The sequence below is a fragment of the Delphinus delphis genome, chromosome 19 (genome assembly GCF_949987515.2).
Source record: "Delphinus delphis chromosome 19, mDelDel1.2, whole genome shotgun sequence".
Taxonomy (NCBI): Eukaryota; Metazoa; Chordata; class Mammalia; order Artiodactyla; family Delphinidae; genus Delphinus; species Delphinus delphis.
Genome location: NC_082701.1, coordinates 46,881,021 through 46,898,624, shown reverse-complemented (window position 1 = coordinate 46,898,624; position 17,604 = coordinate 46,881,021). Strand labels below are relative to the sequence as shown.

At 56.4% G+C, this 17,604-nt stretch overlaps 1 protein-coding gene across 3 annotated transcripts; it reads right to left on the bottom strand.

The window, feature by feature from the left end:
• Window positions 1–6,930: 6,930 nt before the first annotated feature.
• Window positions 6,931–17,388, bottom strand: DPH1 (diphthamide biosynthesis 1). 3 transcript variants are annotated; one of them, XM_059998351.2, is made up of 13 exons: window positions 16,745–17,375; window positions 14,795–14,947; window positions 14,611–14,674; window positions 12,907–13,028; window positions 12,327–12,484; window positions 12,076–12,197; window positions 10,164–10,232; window positions 9,601–9,757; window positions 9,368–9,468; window positions 8,452–8,530; window positions 8,051–8,191; window positions 7,773–7,880; window positions 6,931–7,067 (listed from the first exon to the last, which is right to left on the bottom strand). In XM_059998351.2, exons 1-12 carry the CDS (start codon window positions 16,803–16,805, stop codon window positions 7,791–7,793), a joined length of 1,317 nt encoding a protein of 438 aa, XP_059854334.1. In that variant the 5' UTR covers window positions 16,806–17,375; the 3' UTR covers window positions 6,931–7,067; window positions 7,773–7,790. The 3 variants fall into 3 exon arrangements, 2 of the variants coding, with proteins under 2 accessions (XP_059854334.1, XP_059854335.1); XM_059998352.1 differs by lacking the exon at window positions 14,795–14,947 and having other exon boundaries at window positions 16,745–17,374; XR_009517100.1 differs by lacking the exons at window positions 6,931–7,067; window positions 7,773–7,880 and having other exon boundaries at window positions 8,149–8,191; window positions 9,211–9,468; window positions 16,745–17,388.
• Between the last annotated feature and the right edge of the window lie 216 nt (window positions 17,389–17,604).

The window sequence follows — 17,604 nt, the reverse complement described above, 5'->3', positions numbered from 1 at the left end:
CCAGGAGAACTCTGCCTCACATTGCATGGACTCTTCCTGCCAATTCTGACCTCCAGGAACTCTAAGTCGTCCAGGAAGTGGTCTCTTCCCTCCTACCCCCAGAGACTCTTCTCTGCTAAGCTGCCAATGTCCCTCATTCCACAAATGGGTGTTAAACGCGGTTTGCTGAGTGTCAGGCTCTGAAACTGGCATTGTGGACCAGTCCTCCTCCCCTCCAGTTGCTGAGGCTTCCTCTTCCTCTCCCTCCCTTCTCCTGCCACGTTTCCCCCACCTCCCCCATAGAGGACCCTCTTGCTCATTTCTGGGGAGTCCAAGCCACCCTCCTCAACTTTTCTGCCTTCCCTCGCGTCTCCAGCTCCCGTCTGGTACCTGGACTCCCACTGAGCCTTTCCTTCCAGGCCCAGCCTCCTCCTACAAAGCCTTCCAGACCCCTGGGCTCCCCCACTCCTCTCCCCTCATGTCCCTGACACCACAGCTCTAGATGCTGCCAGAGGCCCCTCTGAGGGTCCAGCTTCCTCTCCTGCCCCCTACCCCCCATGGGTGACGACACCGCAGTGGCCTTGTTGGTTATAACGCCGCCTCGGGGCATCTTGTGACGTCACAGAGCCGTCGGGTGCAGGAACTGAGGAGTGGGAGTGGGGGCTACTGAGTGAGGGCCTTGGAAGGCCGGGCGATGGTGGGGTTGCGCCCCCAGGTGTCCCAGAGTGAATAAATCTGTAATGGACCCGTTCCCCCCTCCCCGCACTGTCCTCTCGCGGGCCCCCAGCCCGCAGTTCCGGAAAGTTAACCCCTTGTAGACCGGTACAGGGGGCTCGGGCTCCCCCTCCCCGTTCCTGCTTCCGTGCGCCCTCCTCCCCCTCCCAGCTCCCCGTCGCCTCGGTCCCCACCCCCCCACCCCACCCCCCGCCTCGCCACTATAAATAGCCCCTCTTCCCGTTTCCTAAATTCCCTGCTGACGTCGGCAGCGCGTCAGTGTGTAGGAGCCGCGGCCGCATGAATGAGCCGCCGCACGAGTACTATGCGCGCCTATAAAAGCCGCCGCGCCAGCCCGGCTGCGGGAGGCGAGCGGGCGCGGACGCAATACAGCCGACAGGTAAGCGGGACTGACCGACCAACGGGCGACAGATGGACCGATGCACGGACACGGACTGGAGGGCAAGGAGGAGACCGACAGGCTGCAGGTTAGAGGGGCCCCTAAGGGGTGGGGTTGGGGACAGGGTGGAGGGGACGAGGGTCCACTCGCAACTGCTGGAGCCGGAGGCGTACGCAGAACCCTGTGCAGCACCTGCCTGCGCCCGGATGGAGACGCAGCCACTTCGGAGGAGCGTCGATCAGAGGACGGACCTCAGAGTCCCTGCGGCTCTTCCTGGAGCTCCTGCGCCATCCTCCCAAGAAAGTGGGACGAAGGTGCCGGCGCCCCAGGAGATGCGCCCCCTCCTCTCCTCCCCGCAGAGCGGTGACTCAGCCTCGCTAACCCCCGGTCGGCTGAGCTGGGGCGCCGGCGAGAGACAGACGCCCACCTACCCGCCGCCCTGGCCGCGGTTTTCTCGGGACCCCTCCCTTCATTCAGCCGGGGGCGCCCCCTCCCTGTCCCGTCGAGCTGGTCCCTCAGCGCCCCCAACTTCCCGCCTCTGCAGGAGGAGCTGTCCTCTCAGGACCAGGCGGGGGCGGGGCCTCAGCCGGACTGCCCCGCCCCCATTGCCCTCCCCCTCCCCGCAGCCGGAAGTGCCTCTCTGCAGGGACATCTTTGACGTCACAGGGTTTTGACGTCAAGGGCCACGTGCCTGTCCGCAAGCGCTGGGTCAGAGAAGGCCTGGAGACGCGGGGGAGGAAGAGCAGCAGCGCCCCCAGCTGCGGGCGACGGAGCCACCCTGCCCGGGCAGCGCGCCGGCACCTTGGCTCTAGACTGCTTACTGCCCGGGCCGCCCTCAGTAACAGTCTCCAGTCACGGCCACCGACGCCTGGCCCCGCCCCAGGACCGCGGACCCGGCCACCTGCCGCGCCCCCGGCCCCTCTGTCCCCGAGGGTCCCTCAGCCCCGAGCTCGCTGCCCGCGCCGCCGCTGTCCGCGGTGCTGATCCGGCGCGGGCACCGCCATCGAGCCGTCCCGTCCCCGGTCCCCAAGGGCTACTGAGGGGTCGCCGGCCTACACGCACATCTCATAGCCCCAGGAGTCCAGCGCCCGGCCCCTGCCGCGAGCGCCGTCCCCCGCCCGCGCCGCCGCCGTCCCCCCACTCCGCGGTCCTGACGTCAGCCAAACTGGAGCTGCCGTGGTGCCGTCAGCAGCGCGCGCCCCGCCCCCGCGTCTCCAGGGCAACCGTGGCTTTCGATTGTTACTGTGGGAACCGGAGGTAACAGTCTACAGCCATGGTCGCCCCGCAGCACGCCCACGCGCCGCGCCGCGCAGCGCACAGCCGGGGCCGGGATGGGGGAGGCTCCGAGCAGGAGGAAGCGGAGGCGGCGAGTCGAGAGCCCATGTGTCTGCGGGGGTGGCGGGAGGTGAGGCGCAGGGAGGCGGGCTACTCCGGAGCCGGGCATCCACCCAGGCAGAGAAAGAGAAAGAAGCGCGGTCTGCGGAGAATGCCTGACCGTCCCCCTCAGTGACCGTCCTGTCCTCCTAGCCGAGGTACTGCACCCAGGGGATTGTGAGAGAAGGGGTAGTTCTGGGATTTGTGTTCTTTTTAACTCCTTGGTGGGAGGGAGGCTGCTAGGACCTGGGAAAATGTTTGCATCCTGGGTACCGAAGTGGGTAGACGGAGGAAAGTTTTCCTGAATGCGCCATGACCTCATTCTTCCAGGAACCCCTAGTTGAGTAGGCAGAGGGCAAAGGGTAAACCTTGAACCCATGTCCTGATGGAGTCACAGCCTTCCCTCACTCCTCTTCCCTCTCTTTTTCCCTCTGGGTCTTGAAGGATAAGAAGGGTTCCCCAACCCTCAGGAAGCCATAAAACTTGTAAAGTTAACCAGTCCTTAAACCGTTGTCTGAACATACCAGCATCCTCACCTCAGTCTATCTCTAGATGCTGTATTCCAGTTTTAGACAATGTCTCAAATTAACCCAAAAGAGGGGGAGTAAATATCAGAGGAGCTGAAGTCCTCTTGGGCCAGTGAAGTGTAAGCAATGACCTCTTCAAAAACATTCTGCATGTCACCTGCCACCACCATCATCACCCACGGGCTGACTGTTGGATATTGGGTTCAGGACCTCCCAAGGGACAGTGTTGGGAATGGTTAATGCAACGCAGCCCTGCCACCCATTAATCCAATTTTTCTCTACCTCTCCATATCCCCTCCTTTTCTAAACTACTTCTAAGGCAGCTGGTGCTGGTTTCACAGTTAATCAACACCCACACATTGTCTTCTTCCCACCCAAGGACACTGAGGTCTTGGATTAAAATGCACCTGATACTGGCATCCGGTGGACATCTGTGGGCAGACTGTAGTGTGTGCACATGGGAGTAGTGCACTGGGAAGCAGGCGGTCGAACCTGGCATCACCATCAACTGGTTGTTAAGGGGCCATGTTGTTTCTGAGCCTTCCGTAAAATGAGATAATAATCCCTCCTTTCTGGCAGGCCTGTTGTGAGGACCAAATAAGATCATGTAAGTAAAAATCTTTGCAAACGGCAGAAAGCTATTTCGATCTTAAGTATTCTCTTAGGCTACTGTGTCCTTGTAAGGGGGTGGTGGTGGTGGGAGACCCCAGCTCTGGGCACTTAGAATGAACAGGGGAGGGGGAAACACTTCTCTGAGCAGAAGCTCTAGGACTGGGGCTGTTGAGGGTTCTTTGCTTAGGGACTCTCTCTCCCAAGAGCTTTAGGAACTAAGGTGGAGTGAGAGGTAGAAAAGAGAAATGGTAGGGATGTTTTGAAAAGAAGAGACAAAGTCTTTTGCAGTCTGAACCCATCTGAAGGTGGACAGGGAGGGGAAAAAAACAAAGGACTGACTGTACAATGTTAGAGTGTTTTAGTATCTTGAAAATCACTTAGGGCACCACACCGCCAACCTATTTTATGGATTAGGAAGGTGAGGCCCACGCAGGACATACTGTCCAAGAGTAGTGAGTGGTGGCCTCTCTGCTCATCTTCTGTGAAGCAGCAGAGAAAACAATGACTAGTAAAGGTCAAGAATGGGAGTTCTTGGATCTGAATCCAACTTTGGGTAAGTTACTTAGCCTCTCTGTGCCTCTTTCCTCAGTTGTAAAATTAGGTTAATAACAGTATCTACCGTATGAAGTTGTGAGATTAAACTAGCTAACCACAGCTTCTGCTCAGCACAGTGTCTGGCATAGTTAACACTCAATAAATTACATTCCTCTTCCTATTCTCTAGACCTCATTTTCCTCAGTTGAAAATGTTAGATCAATGATTCTTAACAGGAGAGCTTCTTCCCTCTCCCTAGTGGAGTGCATGAGAATCACATGGGGGGCTTCTTAAAATTACACATATTTACCAGAGACTTACTCTCTACTCTCTAAGGCGGTGGCTTTCAAGTATTTCATTGCATGAGAATGACCAGGATGGTTTGTCAAAATGCAGATTCCTGGGTCCCAGTAGCTCTGGAGTTGGCCCCAGGAACCCAAGGTTTACCATGATCCTGATGCAAATGGTCCATGGAACCTGTGTGGAGGGTGGGAGGAATAACCCCTTAAGATTCCCCATTGTTCCTGGAGGGCATGATGGGAGAGGACATATCTCACTTGTTGGGAACCAGTGGACCACATAATCTGTTTCCTCCTAGGTCAGACATTTTGATTCTCAGGGGAATTTTCACCTCCTCACTTCTGTTCCACCGGACACTGCTCTGGTCTTCAACTTCACCCTTCCAACTTTAAACCCTGCCTTAAAATTCATTCCCCAAATGTCTTTCCCTCTCTCCTTTACTCCTTCCAATAATCCCAAGTAGCAGCACCCGTGGTATGCAAGGTGGCATCATTTTCACCGCTGGGGGCCTTGCTGTGACTGCCACGAAGGCATGTGAGCCCTTAGTTGCGGATCTACTCACTGCTTTCCATTCTGAACTGCTTATTTCCAGAGAAGCCAGGAATCTGAATTTGTGTGAAATTCCAAAATTTTTAAGTATCATAATCCCAACTGTTTCTAAAATTCTATGGGCCAAAGCCAACAGGTCTATAGGAGTAATTCAGTCCATTTCAGAGTCTCTTCCTTTTGCCAAGGAAGGGATCTCCCTTTAAAACAACCAAAAACAACCCAAAAAAACCCCCACCGAGAACAAGGCAGTAGCAGACTGTAGCAAGGGAGAACTTTCTCCCCAGCCCCACTTTCTGCTGTAAAGGTTCCAGACTCAGTAAACTAGGTCTGTCTGGGCAGGTAACTCCTGTTTTTTTTTCTTTCTTTCTTTTTAAAAAATCTTGGACAGCTGCTGTCCATTGTGAAGAGCTCAGAATTTCCGGTGATTTCAGACTATTTGTCTTGTTGTCTCAGGATGGGCTAGAGTATTTGTGCTACATCTCCTAATCTCAATTCCTGCTCAATTACTAAGCTACTTGGGGCAGCCATGCTTGAGGGCCAGATAGGGCCTGTTGCGCTCTTCCAGAAAAGGAACAAGCTGGTTAGTCTGCAGAGGCAGGGCAGGCTGAGGATGAAGGCCCTGGAAGAGGGGGAAATGGCTGAAGTGAGCAGTCTTTAGAGTGTCTAGGAAAAACAGCACTTTCAAACCAGATGGGCTGTTTAGGCCTTGGCTGCAATCTCTACAGAGTAGCATCAATCTCAAATGCTGCAAATAGGGTCAAGTTTGGAAGAAGGTTACTTCTGTGCTGTCTTTGGCTTCCATCAAGGTCTAGCACCATCCCACCCTTCAAGCTCATAGTTCGGAGGGGTAAGACTGTTATGGTGGAGAAAGCAGAGAACATATGAAGCCAGGTTTTGACAGGCCAACACACAACTCTTAGGGATCAGGATGGAGGAAACCAAAACTCAGTATGGCCCAGGCAGAGCCCTGCCAATTGATCTCTTCCCCAAACTTCTCAGATGTAAATTCTTCCCTGCTTCAGGGAGGCCTCCTTTCTTTCAGGTTGGGACTTAGGCCTTCCACCAGTAATGTGTAAGTGTCTATGTGCACATATGCATGAGCTTGTCCTGGGGGTTCACAACTGGAAACACCTCCCTGCTTGGTGCTGCCCTGGAGGCTGTATGGATGGCCAGGAATCCACTTTTTTTTTTTTTTTTAAATAAAATGAGTTTTGCTGTGTATACCAGGGAAAAGATGCTGAAAATCCAAATCACCACTTTATTGTGTGGCAGTCACGGTGCTGCCAGTCTCTGCTTTTTGTGTTACCCTCCACTCATCCAGGGCTCCACTGACCTTTTTCATATTTGAACGTCAGATGCCATGGTCAAAGTCCATTAGGCCGCCTAATCCTCTTTTTCTTGAGTGCAGAGCTAGGCTTATATAATCTGAGTCTTAAGTATTGATATCTGTCTCTTGAGATCACAGTAGGGGAAAGAAGGGGAGGACAGGGATTGTAGAGGCTGCATCAAGGTCATGTGTCTCCATTAGGGGATAGGGGGTGGAGAGGGAATGCAGAGGCAAAGGCATTTGTTGATCTTTCACTCTGCAAACTGGTCCAAGAACTGGAGGTAGGCCTGGCGCTGGGGTGCGGCTGCCGGAATGAAGTGGCCACCAGAGTGGGTGAGGGCGATGGCTCCAGCGAATCGGCTACACAGTTGCATACTCTCCTGAGCGGGGATGACGCGGTCGGTGTCCCCAAAAACATGGAGGGAAGGCACTGACAAGGGGCCCTGCAGGATAGCTTCCTTGAGGCCAAGGCCCCGGGGACAGAAACCAGATACCAGGATGATAAACCGGGGCAATGGGAAGCGGGGATCGCCGACTTGGCCAAGGGCACACACAAGGGCTGCTAGCGCGGCCCCCTGGCTGAAACCAAGGATCCCATCGAAAGGCCCAAGCTTGCTCAGTGCCTGTGCCACCGTTCCCAGGGCTTCCTCCAGACCTCTGCACACCGTGGGCTCTTCCAGTGCCGAGAAAACGTCTGCCTCCTGTTTGGAAAACCACCAGCCTCGAGGTTGCTCCTCCGGAGGGCAGGGCCCTACAGCGATGAGGGGGAGAGTTCAGAGTTAGGACAAGGGGAAATCCAGGGGGAGAGAAATGAGAAAGGGAGTGAGGGAAAGAGAGGAGGCTGAGGAGAGAAGAAAGTCTGGGGAAAATGAGGCGGGGAACAGACTGACCTGGAGAAGAGACAAGGTGGAAGTCTGGGAGGGCCAGGCTGGAATTTGAGCGAGGGGCTGGGGTGGGAGGGATGGAGGGCATAGGCAGAATGAGGTGGGAGGGTGGCAGGAATGAGGGGAGGGACAGGGTGGCTGTGTGCAGGCAGGCGTTACGGGGACGAGGCAAGACAGAGAAGACTCTGAGCGCATTTCCGGGCAGGGCTCATCTCACCGGGGTCTGGCCCGGCGCCCTCAGGGCCCGCTGCGTCCGCGACCGGGTGCGGGCCGCTGAGGCACACGAGCTCTGCGCGACCCCGCAGCGCCTTCCGCAGCGCTCCCGTCTTCTCGCGGAAGCCCCGCTCGCTCTGCCGAAAACCGGCCAAACACAAGACACGCAGACGCGGAGACGCAGCCATAATTCTAGGCAAGCGCCAGAGGGAACGGACGTGGTCTTTCCCCGAGCGGAAGTTAAACATAAGGAGGCGTGACCCAATGCCGGCACCACCCTGGAGGCGGGCCTCAGAGAGAGTGGACGTTGCCATGACAACGGAGAGAGGGTGCGGCCCGGCCAGAGCTGGGGCTGATACCTGGAACCAAGGAGCGTTTCAGGGAGCGAGCGGCGCGACCTCCTCGTCTCTGCAGCTGCAAGCCTCGCAAGCCACGGCTGGAAAGGGGCGCGCGGGCCTCTCCTGAACCTGAGGTGGCCGACTTTGGTCACGGTCTCGCTTCCGCGACGTTCCCCACCCCGCTGACACGCATTTCCCGTAGCGGCCGCAGGGCGGCGGGCTCGGCTCGCGTCACCAAGGAGGCGGCCAATGTCTGGCCGCGCCCAAGCCTCTCCGCCCTCCTTGAGGTTCCTTCTTACCTTCGCCAGCGCCGGCCGGCCCGGGTGCTGGAGCAGCCGATCCCGCCCGTGGTTCACCGTCCACGGCCCCAAGGAGCTGCCAGCGTAGAAGTCCATAGGGTAGGGCTGCTGCCAGGAAATGTCTCTCAGGGCCACTGCCGCCTAGAGGAGAAACACCGGACAGTAACATCTGCCAACATTTTTCTACGCAGGATTATTTAATTCTGCCCTCACGACGGCCTACGAAGGTCCTACTATATCCCTATAGCACAGAGAGGAAATGTGAGGTTCAGAGAGGTGAAGGGACTTCCAAGGCCACACAGCTAGGAAGTGGCTCAGCTGTAACTAAGTGCTGCCCACCCACCCACAGAACTAGGAGCAAAGCCCACTCTCTCCCAGGGATTTTCAAAACGTGGTGTTACCTCATAGGGTGTGAGCAGCGGCTTGGGGAAGGCTGTGCCCCAGTCAATGGAGAGGCGTGGACATGCCACCTGCACCCACCTGGGAGGGGAAGTCACGTCAGATCCAAGGGGCGGGGGGGCCTGTTCCTGGGCAGCATGCTGAAGAACATGGCTGTGTCCCCAACACAGACAATGCATGCTTACTATTCTAAAGACTGTCACCTACTGCTGTTTAGAATAACACTATGGGGACTTCCCTGGTGGCACAGTGGTTAAGAATCCGCCTGCCCATGCAGGGGACACGGATTCGAGCCCTGGTCCAGGAAGATCCCACATGCTGCGGAGCGGCTAAGCCTGTGCGCCACAATTACTAAGCCTGCACTCTAGCGCCCGCGAGCCACAACTACTGAAGCCTGCGTGACTAGAGCCTGTGCTCCACGAGAAGCCACCGCACTGCAACGAAGAGTAGCCCCCGCTCGCCGCGACTGGAAAAAGCCCACGCCTAGCAACGAAGACCCAACACAGCCAAAAATAAATAAATTTATTAAAAAAAAAAAATAACACTATGGTGTTGCTTGTTTTCTCCTGTTTCCTCCACTGACTATGAGCTTTCTGAAGGGAGGGCCTGGGCAGCTCTTTTGCAATAGTATCTCCAGAATCAAATTTAGTGCCTGGTACAGTGCAGGTGCCAACCCCCCCTCCAACTCATCTCACGCAGAATGACTGTGATGCTGCCGCTGCCTGTGAGCCCCCAAGCCAGACAAAGTAGGGAAGACCCACAGCCAAAGGCAGTCCAGGCTGGACGAGTGCTCTGTAAACGCTGACATTTCATGATCATGGAAGCACCGACTCCAGCCTTCGATAGGTGCTGGGCAGGACCCAGATTCTAAGCTTTTTTAGCCAGTCATAGCTAGACAGGAAAGGTGGGCAAACATACACATCCACCTCAGGAAGAAGGCGAAGCTTGCTGGGGAAGATCTCAGAGAGCAGCAGCCTCACGAAGGGAAGTCCCAAGGCCCGGAGCCGAGATTCCAGGTGCTGTTGGGAGAGGGAGGCAGAGCTGGGGTCCCCATGATCAAGCAGCCAAAGCTAAACCCCTTAGGCTACTGATTTTCCCAGCTCGGTTCCCAGTTCGTCCTCTTTTCCAGAGGCCATCCCGAGCCCTCTGACCTCCAGAATCTTGGGACTGCCCTGGCGGCCCAAAGTGCCCAGGATGAGACCCCAGGATTTAGCTGAGCGGGCAGCGGCTATGGCTTCTTGGCGGTTGGCCTGCATGCGCTGGCAGTCATACTGCTCTCTGGAGAGGACTTTGCTGTACGGGTCGTATCTGGAAAAGAAGCTGTCATGGTCACAGTGACAGCCACTTACAGGATTTGTGCTATATACACAGCTCCCCGACTCGGCCCCTTGGTCTCCTGAACCCTCAGTCTCCATGCAGGCAAGTAAGAACAGAGGCAAGAGCAGAGATTGTCGTTGGGAAGATCAGTTCCGCAACTCGAGCAGGCAAGAGTGGGAGAGGGGTCTGGGATCCAGGTGTGATTCCAGGGGATGGGTAGGTGCTGTGCAGCAGCAACCCTTCTCCTGATACCGAGATTCAGAACCCAAGTGCCTCAGATCCTCAGGGCCGGGGGCTGTTAAGTGGCCAAGGGATGAGGAAGTTTGGGCTGATTGAGGGTTACAGTGGCAGGGAACCCCACCCCCTTCCCAGATGGTCAGCCCAGCTCAGTCCATACCGGTAAGCAGGGACACTGGGGTTGGCAATCATGACAGACTCCAGATGGAAGCGGCCATCTCCAAGATATCTGCAGCGGGGAGAAAGGGGACAGTGAGTGTGGGGTGGGGCACCAGAAGAAGCAGGCACTGGCTCGGAGGTCCACAGGACTGAGTTCTTGGCTATGCTGCTGACTGCGTATGTGAACTGGGACAAAGCATCATTTCACACACACCGCCCCCCTCACCGTACCCCACCCGCCCTGTTTTTTGTTTTTGTTTTGGCTGTATTGGGTCTTCGTTGCTGAGTGCCGGCTTTCTCTAGTTGCGGTGAATGGGGTCTACTCTTCGTTGTGGTGCACGGGCTTCTCATTGAGATGGCTTCTCTTGTTGTGGCTCGCAGGCTCTAGGCACATGGGCTTCAGTAGTTGCGGCGCACGGGCTTAGTTGCTCCGCCCCATGTGGGATCTTCCTGGACCAGGGATGGAACCTGTGTCCCCTGCGTTGGCAGGCGGATTCTTAACCACTGCGCCACCAGGGAAGACGCTGTCCTGGCTTTTTCACATGTAAAATAAGTTTGAATTGGATGACCATTAAGGCCCCTCTAGCTATGTAGTGCAGAATCTAAGAACTGCACCTCTCCCCACCCCGACCTTCTGGGGGAACAGTAAAGGGACAGCCAAGACCATGGTAAGGCTCTAGATCTAGATCCTAACTTGGAGGTGGAGGGACAGATTCTCCCTCACCTAGCTCAATACAGATGTGGGAAGTAGTGTTCAGGGTGTCATCTATACCATAAATGAGCTTTCAGGGTATATACTGGCTACTCTCTGCCCAAACTAGCTCTTGGGTCCAGTTACTGAGTTGTAATAACAGCCACTGTTTACTGGGCTTGTGCCTTCCGTGTACCAGGCCTGGGCCAAACACCTGACATGTATGACTTCACTCAGTCCTATCAGGTAATCCTCCAAGCTGCTACCTACAGTATCCCCATTTCACAAAAGATACAAGTGAGGTTCAGGGATATTAAGAAACTTGCCCAAAGTCACACAGCTATTAAGCAGTATATCTGGGACTTGATTCTAGGCTTACCCATCAGGCTGTACCAAGCATGCCTAGGAGATGCTGTCCCTAACAGTACCTTCCCAGACCATGGAGAGGCCAGAGCATGGAAGACAATCTGCACGGCAGCTCCTTCTGTCTTGGAGATCACACCAAATTTTGATGAATGGCCAACACTCAGAGTGTCCCTCCTTCCAACACACACCACGACGCCCCCGGGGGCAGGCATCTACGAGCTCAGAGTTATGCAGGCACAGGCACAGGGGGAATGGCCCCTCAGGGAGCAGGGCTACCAGGTCTGGGCTGGGGAAGGCCCTGATGTGGGCCTGCTAGGGGCAGGGATGTCCTGTGTGGGTGCAGGTGGGGCTGAGTCAGGGGAGTGCCCCTCCCTCCTGCCCTGCCATTAGCTGGGAATGGGGCTCCCCTCCCCAGGCTTAGCCGGGGGAGCTGTCGGCTCTGGGGCTGGCTGCGTTCACACAACATTAAGCATTTCCATTACCTAAAATAATTAGGCGGCAGGAGACATGCTGCTCCTGCTTGTTGGCTGTCCGGATGCTAAATTAATGGGGCTGCAGCCTGGGCGTGCCCATCCATCTTCTCCAATTATGTTCCCACCACTTCTAGCCCACCCTCATCCCCCATCAGGCCCTGATTCCCGCTCCACCCTGGACACAGCCTTCTGGATGCTGGACAGAGCGCTGGAGAGGGAGACAGGAAACCTGAAACCCTATTTGGTCCCCACCTTGCAAGGTGACCTTGAGCGAATGGCTAAGGAGCTTTAGACTCAGTTTCCTTTCCTGGATGATGAACCTGAGCTCCCTCCTACAGTACGTTTCTTGTGTCTCTATGACTGGCACCCCATTTTTCACTTACACAACAGCCTCCACCTCCTTGGGTAGATGGGGGGACGTGCAGCCCAGGATCTCCCCAGGGGACAGGGGCTTGCACTGTGGGACACTCACACGATACTCAGCTTTCAGCTCTTGGGCAGCTGCCTGTAGGGATAATGAGGGAAGGGAAGCAAGTGCATGGGGAAGGAGAGGCAGGGCCATAGGACCAGCCTGGAGCACCTGCCGTGGGGATCCAGGAAGAGCCTGGAGACTGGCCACTGTCTGCCCACTTACCTGCAACGTTGACACAAACTGAATGGTGCTGACCAGCGCAAGGGCACTGGCTGGGGGAAAGGTGAGGCGGATAGAGTCCAGTAGGTGGGTAGTGTCTATCCGGATGTCCACAAAGACATACAGCACCCGGAAGTCTTGGGCCGAGGTGTCCATGGGAACTGGGAGGAGGGAAGAGTTCAGGAGACTGTTCTGGAAGGCAGGAGGGGCAGAGGGCCTGGCCCAGGCCAAGGTTTCTGAGTAGCCAGGACCAGTGGCTTTACCCTGAGGGTTAGAGGGAGGGGTTGGGGGAGGTGGGGAGGGTGTTGTCACAGGTCTTTCAGAAGCTCCATCTCTGTCATTCGGCTGGGGGCCCAGCCTGCTCTACCACCAACAGCCTTTCAAACACCCGCATCTGGGACAGCAGCATGGTTTCCAAGGCAACCAAGTCCAAAGGAAAGCTCCACCTGCAGTGCAGGAAGGCCAAGGCCATCCCAGAAACTGGGAGGGACCTTGTGCATACAAGCAGGACAAGGCACTGCGATGGAGATGAGCGTGCAGTCCCACCTCCCTGCCAGGGTCTGGGTGTCCTGGTCTGCCGTACCCAGGCAGCTGTGGCCATAGTGCACCAGGAAGTCAGCTCCCAGGGCCCTTGCGGTAAAGTCATCCACACAGCAAGCCCCGTAGGTCACATCACCCATCACCATCACTTCGGCCTCCGTGAACCTGTCGGGGTGGGGAACAATGGGACAGTGACACAAGGAGGTAGCAGAGAACCTAACTGTGGAGGTATCTCAGGGCCCAGCTCCACTCTCCCTACCTCTCCCAATCCCTTGGGTTGGCAGCTGCCACTTCTGCCAACAGAGTAGGAGGGGCCCAGCTGCTACCTCCCCCAGGCCTGGCAGCAGCTCCTGGAACCGTAGCTGTATGAGGACGGACTCTGTAGCATCCCTGTTCCTCTGCCCAGGCTCAGACTGCAAGAGGGACCCCCAACCCTCAGCCTGGCATACAGGGGGTCAAACACAGACCTCTGCCACCCCAACTCCTCCCACCCAGAACAATGAGCATTGCACACAGGGGCGAAGACACCCATTCCCACACCCCGGCACCGTGACGTGCGTGGGCACGCGTGTGTGGATACACACAGCCTCCCCGTCGCCCAGACCCCCTGCTACCTCCCCACCTTTAGTCAGGGCCCCCTGTGCCCGGGATGGGGGGACCCGTGGACAGCTCCTCCGCAGCACATGGCGCCACCCACACACCTCATGTGTTAGGAAGAGTGGGCTCTGGCCAGCACACTGCCATGGGATCTGCTGCCAGGCCTGAATCACTGGGGAACGGGGTGGCTGGGGAAGACCCCACTCTCCCTGAACTCACCACAGGAATGGGGCCAGAGGATTAGCTCTTCCCTGAGACCCACCCCTGGGGCATGGAGTCTGGCTCAGTGTCAGGGGGTCTCCCCATTCCTCTCCTGGGGGTGTGGTGCGAAAAGCTGAGCTGCTGCCAGGCAGCTCCCCCACCTCCCCAAATCAGGCTGTGCACAGAAGCAGATAATTCAGCTCCTTAGAATGCAGCCCAGGCATCTGAGTCAGCCAGAGCACTTAATTTTTTATAGATTAAAATGTATGCAAATTGGCCCGAGCCCCAGAGAGCATCCCCAAGGGGCAAGAGGGTGGGAGCAGGGAAGTGAGTCTGTGGCTGCAGGGTGGGGGTAGGGCGGCAGCAGGGAAGTGGGAGGTTCCCATCACGAGGTGACCTCCCCTTTCTTCTTTCGCCCTCCCTGTTCCTGTGCTGGTTGCAGATGGCTGAGCACTCACCCCCCTCCCAAGGATGGCTCACTGTATTGAAGAAACTTAGATGAGGGAGGTAGAGGAACTGAACACCATCTCCTATGCGCTTCTCCCTCTGCCAAGCCCCTCTTGCCTCACTCCTCCCAATGTGACAGAGAAAAAGTTTCCCCCAAGCCAGACCCCCACGCTGACCACCCAGCCCACTGCAGGGTCAACTCTGAGAACTCTCAGCTTCTTCCTCAGGCTCCACCACCTGCGGTGGGCCCACCTTTGAAGATACTGGAGTTGACTCATTTCTCCCTCCCAATTTCTTTTAGGGAAGGGGAGATGTATAGAGACAAGCAGGGATTGCAGCAGGCTAGGAGTTTAGTCTGGGGTTTTCCCCTTGGTGTGTGTATGGCTGTGGGAAGGAACACGGTAAGGCAGAGGTCCAGAAGGAGAACATGATGCCAACAGGCAGAGCTGCAATGGACGTGGGGAAGGTCTTGGTTCCGCTTCGTCAGCGGCCCAAGGCTCACCTTTCCAAGATATCCACAATGGTACAGGCGAAGAGGAGGAGGCCTTCAGGCATTTGTAAGGCCACTGCAAGACAGAGCAGAGACATGAGCAGAGGGCTGGGAAGAGACTGGGATGGGGACACTGCCCCTGGCTCGGCCGGGCAACCTCTCCTCCCCCACCCCCGCTCAAAGCTTACGGGCTCACCCTTCTTGGCCTGGGCCTGTTGGATCCTCCAGATGGTCTTGGGAATCTCAAAGTTATAGTTGGAAGGCAGGACTTGAATGGCTGCCTGCAGCTGGGGATTGTTCAGGATCTCAGCGGGTATCTGATTGGCCAAGCGGCCCCGAGGGGCTCGACCTAGGATGAATGCAAGGCCTGAGTTGGTTGGTGCCTGGCCTAAACCACAGCCAGACCTGAGTGAGCTGTTAACACCACCCAAGTTTAAGGCCCCGATCCTAGATGCCAAGAGGATTGGCCCAGCCTTCTTCCCCACTGACTTCATCCTGAAGCTGGAAGGACAACCCATTAAGCTAGGAGGAAATCTGTATAATTTCCACGTTATGAGATTATTGGGGATCAAGGACTTGAGTGTGGGGCTCAGCTCTTACCTCAGGAGAGTAAGCTGACACCAGGGGACTCAACTGAGAGGCAAATGAAAAAAAAGTCCACACAACCGCTCCTTGATAGAGAACAATCCTGAGAAAACGCCGAGAGTCCAGCCAGCCCAACCTGTCTGGGAAAATGTCCCTCTCCCCCCAGCCCCTGAGAACACCTTGAAGTTCTGAGATCCTAGATATGAGATCTATAAGCAAACTGTTGTAAGGACTCATTTAAAAGACTGCCTTCCTTACTTGAGTCCCACTGACTATGTCTACGCTGGTTAATTCCTGCACTCGTCCCCTCTCCTCATTCAAAAGGGAAATAAACACCATACATTTAACTGACTTAACAAATTCCCCAGTTCCATCATTCTACCCCACTTCCCACCCCAGGAAGGATGGAAAGAATACATACACTCTAGTCAGGACTGTGGGCAAACAGGTAAGGACAGAAAAGTGACCTTGCCCTTTAGGGGCTAGTAGTCTAGTGGCGGCAAATGCAGGTACACAAATAATTACAAACCCCTGATTAAAGAAGAAGAAACATTGTAGCCCTTTAGGAAGGCTGCAGCCCTTCATCTGCATCCTACTCCCCACAATTCAGTTTAGCCCAACCCTGGTCTCCCTTTAGGCACCAGACAGTTTGGGAATGTGACAAGGAGAGAAATGAATTTATTCAGCGAATATTTATTGAGCCTGTACTATTTTCTGCCAGGGATCCTGCCAGACCTGACACTTCAGCCTCTGTGTGTGTGTGGGGGGGGAGGGCTGATGCATGGGTGGTGGTGGTGATGGTGCAGTGGAGAACTAGAATGGCAGGCTTGGGACCCTAAGTCCAGATTTGAATGTTACCGCTGCTATGGTACTTGTTCAGATGTTTCAAAGGCCATGAAACACCAGCCTGCGTCTCTGGGCCCGCCCCTCTCAGAAGCTCCTCTGGCAGAGGTCCAAGTCCCTTGTTGTTGGGGTGTGGGAGCTGCTAGTCGTAGCAGCTCGATTTGTCCCAAGGGCCAGTAGGCGCTTCCTCCTTTATCATTTGGCAGTCGCCTTCTGTTAACGTCAGCATTCCTCGGTAGACTGTGAGATCCCTAAGGGCAGGGCTGCAGTCCAGTCCCTGCACCTAGCACAAGCCTGGCATTGAGCGGGCGCTCAATAAGTGCCAGGTGAATGACACCTTGTGCATCTTTCCTGAAGCATTCCCCGAAGGCACACTTGTGGAATGCCCGGGGCAACGCGCCTGGCTCCTTCCCTCCCCGTCGGGTACGTCTTATCCGTGAGTCTTCAGGTGTCTGTCTACCCGCCAAGGCAGGGCGGGTAGCGTTGCCGGCTTGAGGACTACAAGCTCCTAGGAGGGGCTGCTCCCGATCGTGCCCTAAGGCTGCAAAAGAAAGACCTGTCGTCCTGGGCTCCAGCGACAGCCGCCCAGAGCGAGCGACGGCAAGGCCTTCCGGGTCTGGAGGAGAAACGCGCCTCCGCCATTAAAGGATCCTGTCCCTGACTTGGGGGCCCTACCCCGAGATGCGAGGTCCGGAGGCCGCAGCCTTACAGCACCCACCTCTGCCCGGGCCGTTTCGGCTGCCGGACTCTGTGGCCTCGGCCGCAACCAGCGCCGCCATCACCAGCTGCCCACGTTGGGACCAAAAAGACAGCGCTAGAAGAACGAGGAGAGCGCAGACAGTGCGATCGATCGCCGATCGGCCAGCGAGGGGCGGGGATTTGCGGGGCGGGGACCGTGAAGGAGAAAGATAGGGGTGGGGCTAGAGTGGGCCCCCAGGTCAGCCGGGAAGGTCGACATTCTCGGGAGTCCCTAGTGGTCCCCGGCCACAGCGGTTGCGTTCTCCCAGCGACCCTGTCCCCTCCTCCCCGTCCGGGCAGCTTGAACCTGGTTCTCCCCGACAAGCGCCCTCCTATTTGCCGACTCCCTACCCAGTTCTGCGGGCGGAGTCTTGTAAATGGGGACACCACAGGGTCCTCCTTCAGCTCCCCTCACTCTCTCCCCTCCTGATAAGACCTGGATGCCTATGGGTGGGGCTGCATTCCCTGCCTCAGAGGACCTCATTGCTCCGGACAGGACAGAACTCGGCACCCACCGAGCCAGTTCCAAGTTGAGTCTTGGTGCCGGTTTCCGGAGCGCTGGGTTGCCCTTACACCTTTAGAACCGACAGTGTGGAAGGTTCACCTGTGATAAACTGCTACCAGGGGAAGGCCCCCAGCCTGAAGGTGCTTTCCTGGGGGAGTGGGGAAGTCTAAGGACTCGACTGCCTAAACCTTCGGGATTCTGGCCAACGTTTGCCCTGCCTAGGCTGCCCCTCAGGCCTAGGAAGCCTCTCTCCTGATCAGTGGCATAAGCTTCTGGAATCTCAAAGAGAAGACAGGGTAGCCAGTGAGACAGCCTTGACATTTGGAAGAGCAGAG